The sequence below is a fragment of the Chaetura pelagica genome, unplaced genomic scaffold, assembly GCF_000747805.2.
Source record: "Chaetura pelagica isolate M959 unplaced genomic scaffold, ChaPel_1.0 scaffold379, whole genome shotgun sequence".
In the NCBI taxonomy this organism is placed as follows: Eukaryota; Metazoa; Chordata; class Aves; order Apodiformes; family Apodidae; genus Chaetura; species Chaetura pelagica.
This window is the reverse complement of record NW_009954412.1, coordinates 69,899-72,124: the sequence shown is the minus strand read 5'-3', so window position 1 is coordinate 72,124 and position 2,226 is coordinate 69,899. Positions and strand designations below refer to the sequence as shown.

At 53.2% G+C, this 2,226-nt stretch overlaps 1 protein-coding gene across 1 annotated transcript in view; it reads right to left on the bottom strand.

Moving 5' to 3' along the window:
* POLR2C (polymerase (RNA) II (DNA directed) polypeptide C, 33kDa) overlaps positions 1-2,226 on the bottom strand; it is a 10,738-nt gene that overhangs the window by 4,592 nt on the left and 3,920 nt on the right. Inside the window, exons 5-6 of the mRNA XM_010004383.1 lie at positions 1,217-1,268; positions 570-738 (exon numbers count right to left, since the gene is read on the bottom strand). Coding sequence (XP_010002685.1) covers positions 570-738; positions 1,217-1,268 — 221 coding nt within the window. The remainder of the gene's footprint in view (positions 1-569; positions 739-1,216; positions 1,269-2,226) is intronic.

The window sequence follows — 2,226 nt, the reverse complement described above, 5'->3', positions numbered from 1 at the left end:
AGGAATGTCAGTTGAAGCTGGAACACCATCCAGCACTCTGCTACCAGTGCAAGTGCCATGTCACCGCAGAAGAATGGGGCGGAAAGGAAGCCCCACTGCCAGAGCACACACCCTAGGAACAGGGAGATGTGTGGGTGACACTGGAGCCACACACAGGGCTTTCTCAAACCAAAAGGGCTGAAAAATCAGCCTTGCAACCTAACCCTCTGCCCTCTGCTTTTGTAGCAACCTTTTCCACCTCACACGGATCTATTCCTCTGTCACACGTTGCCCAAACCACTTGTGCAGGGAGGAGAAAAACGAACCAAGTTATGGCGAAGAACAGTGAAGCTCCATAACCCAGCAGTGACAACATTACACGAGAGGACAAATAGTGGCCACAAACCAGCCTACCTTGCAGGCAGCTGCAACCAAAGTACTGGTCTTGGTGCCCCAACACATGAGCAGAATCCATGCAAGGAAAGTGACAGGCACAGTCACTTACTGACCGCAACTATCCCCAAGGCTGAAACTGAAGTGTCTGCTGGAAAATCCCTCCCAGCCCTCCCAGCCAGACAAGAGGGACATACCACTCCTCAGGTTTGGGGTAAACAGTGTGCCTGAGGGCGTTGTCTGGGTCATACTCGAAGGCTACACCAGCCGTGGGGTTCCACTTGGCGTGCTCCTTGCCAAAGCCCTTCTTGGCATAGGCTCGAAGCCTCAGCTCCTGGCCCTTCCGCAGCTTCACAATGAGGATATCTGTGGAAAAGCAGACATCCACTTGAGAAGGCTGAAGAGCAAGGTGTGCAGGACCCCAGCAGGGCAAAGGCAGGAAAGTCTAGTGCCCAGGAAGGTTCCAGCTGGAGCCAGGGCTCACTGGGATTCTTAGGGGGAGCTCATCTGTATCCCCAGAGTAGCTGGGAAGCATCTTGCTAAAGGAAAAGAAATTGCGGGTAAGCCCAGAGGCACCACCCAGGCCCCAGCACAGAATACAGTGCAGCATTTTGCATCTTTGCTGTCTCTGAGCTTTCACAAGGAGAGGGAGAAGCAGCCCCTGCCACAGGAGGCACAACCTTCAAGTGGCTTTAAGACAGAACCAAACCCCCATGTCCCAGCAATACCAGTGGGACAGATGCCTCTCAGTGACACAGCTGGGAAAGGAAGAATGAGCTCAAAGAGCCTGAAGGAAAATTCCATTTCCTCCTTCAGCTGCTACTGCCAGTGAACTGCTGCTCACCATCCTGCTCAACGTAGTCATTGGGGTCGTTGTCTCTGCTCCGAGATGTCACCTGCAGATGAAGAACAAAACCAAGTGAATTAATGGCCAGATCAGCTTTTCTGCCCACAGCAAATAGCACTTGCCTACAAATATTAGAGACTGCAAAGAGCAACTCTAGTGTGAATTACAGCACCAATTCAGCCACCAGAAGCAGCCCCCAGGTTGTGGTGACATCTGGACCTCTGTGACCTCAATGAGAGGAACCCTTGTCCTCTCACAACAGGGACTTTTTACATGGGATGATGGCTTAAAACTGGAAGAGGGGAAATTTAGATGAGACATGAGGAGGAAACTCCTTGCTGTGAGGGTGGTGAGACCCTGGAACAGGTTGCCCAGGGAAGCCCAGGTTGCCCAGGCTGCCCCATCTCTGGAAGTGTTGAAGGGCAAGTTGGATGGGGCTTGGAGCAGCCTGGTCCCTGCTCATGCAGGGGGTTGGACTACATGATTTTTTAAGGTCCCTTCCAACTCAAACCAGAATGGGATTCTGTGATACAACAGCATTTTAAAACATTCTCCATTAAGTCCCTTTGCACCTACTCTGCTTTGGCTCCCCCAGCCCTCCCCATGGCAAGAGCCCTGGCCAGGCTCCTCACACCTAAGAGCCAAGAACCAGAAGCCCAGAGGCCTCAGGGCTGCCCCTGCCCCAGCAGCACAGAGGCAGCAGGACATAGCACACAGCCCTGGGTGCCCCAGCTGAGATTGAGGGGCTACACTAAAGCCAGCCCCCGAGTTGGAGACAAGGACTATGGGATGGGGGTTAAGGAGGCCACGCTGCTTTGACACACCCCAGGACAGCAAATAGACACGGAGGCAAAGAAGAGGACACAGCGGCACATGCAGCTGGTTTTGCATATATTCCTGCTTTGCTCTCCACTTGGTATGAAGAGAGGCTTTAGGCAAGGCCAAATGTGCTCGGAGGCTTTGCTGTGTCCACATCCCAGATGTTCACCACCCCAGCCTCAGCAGGA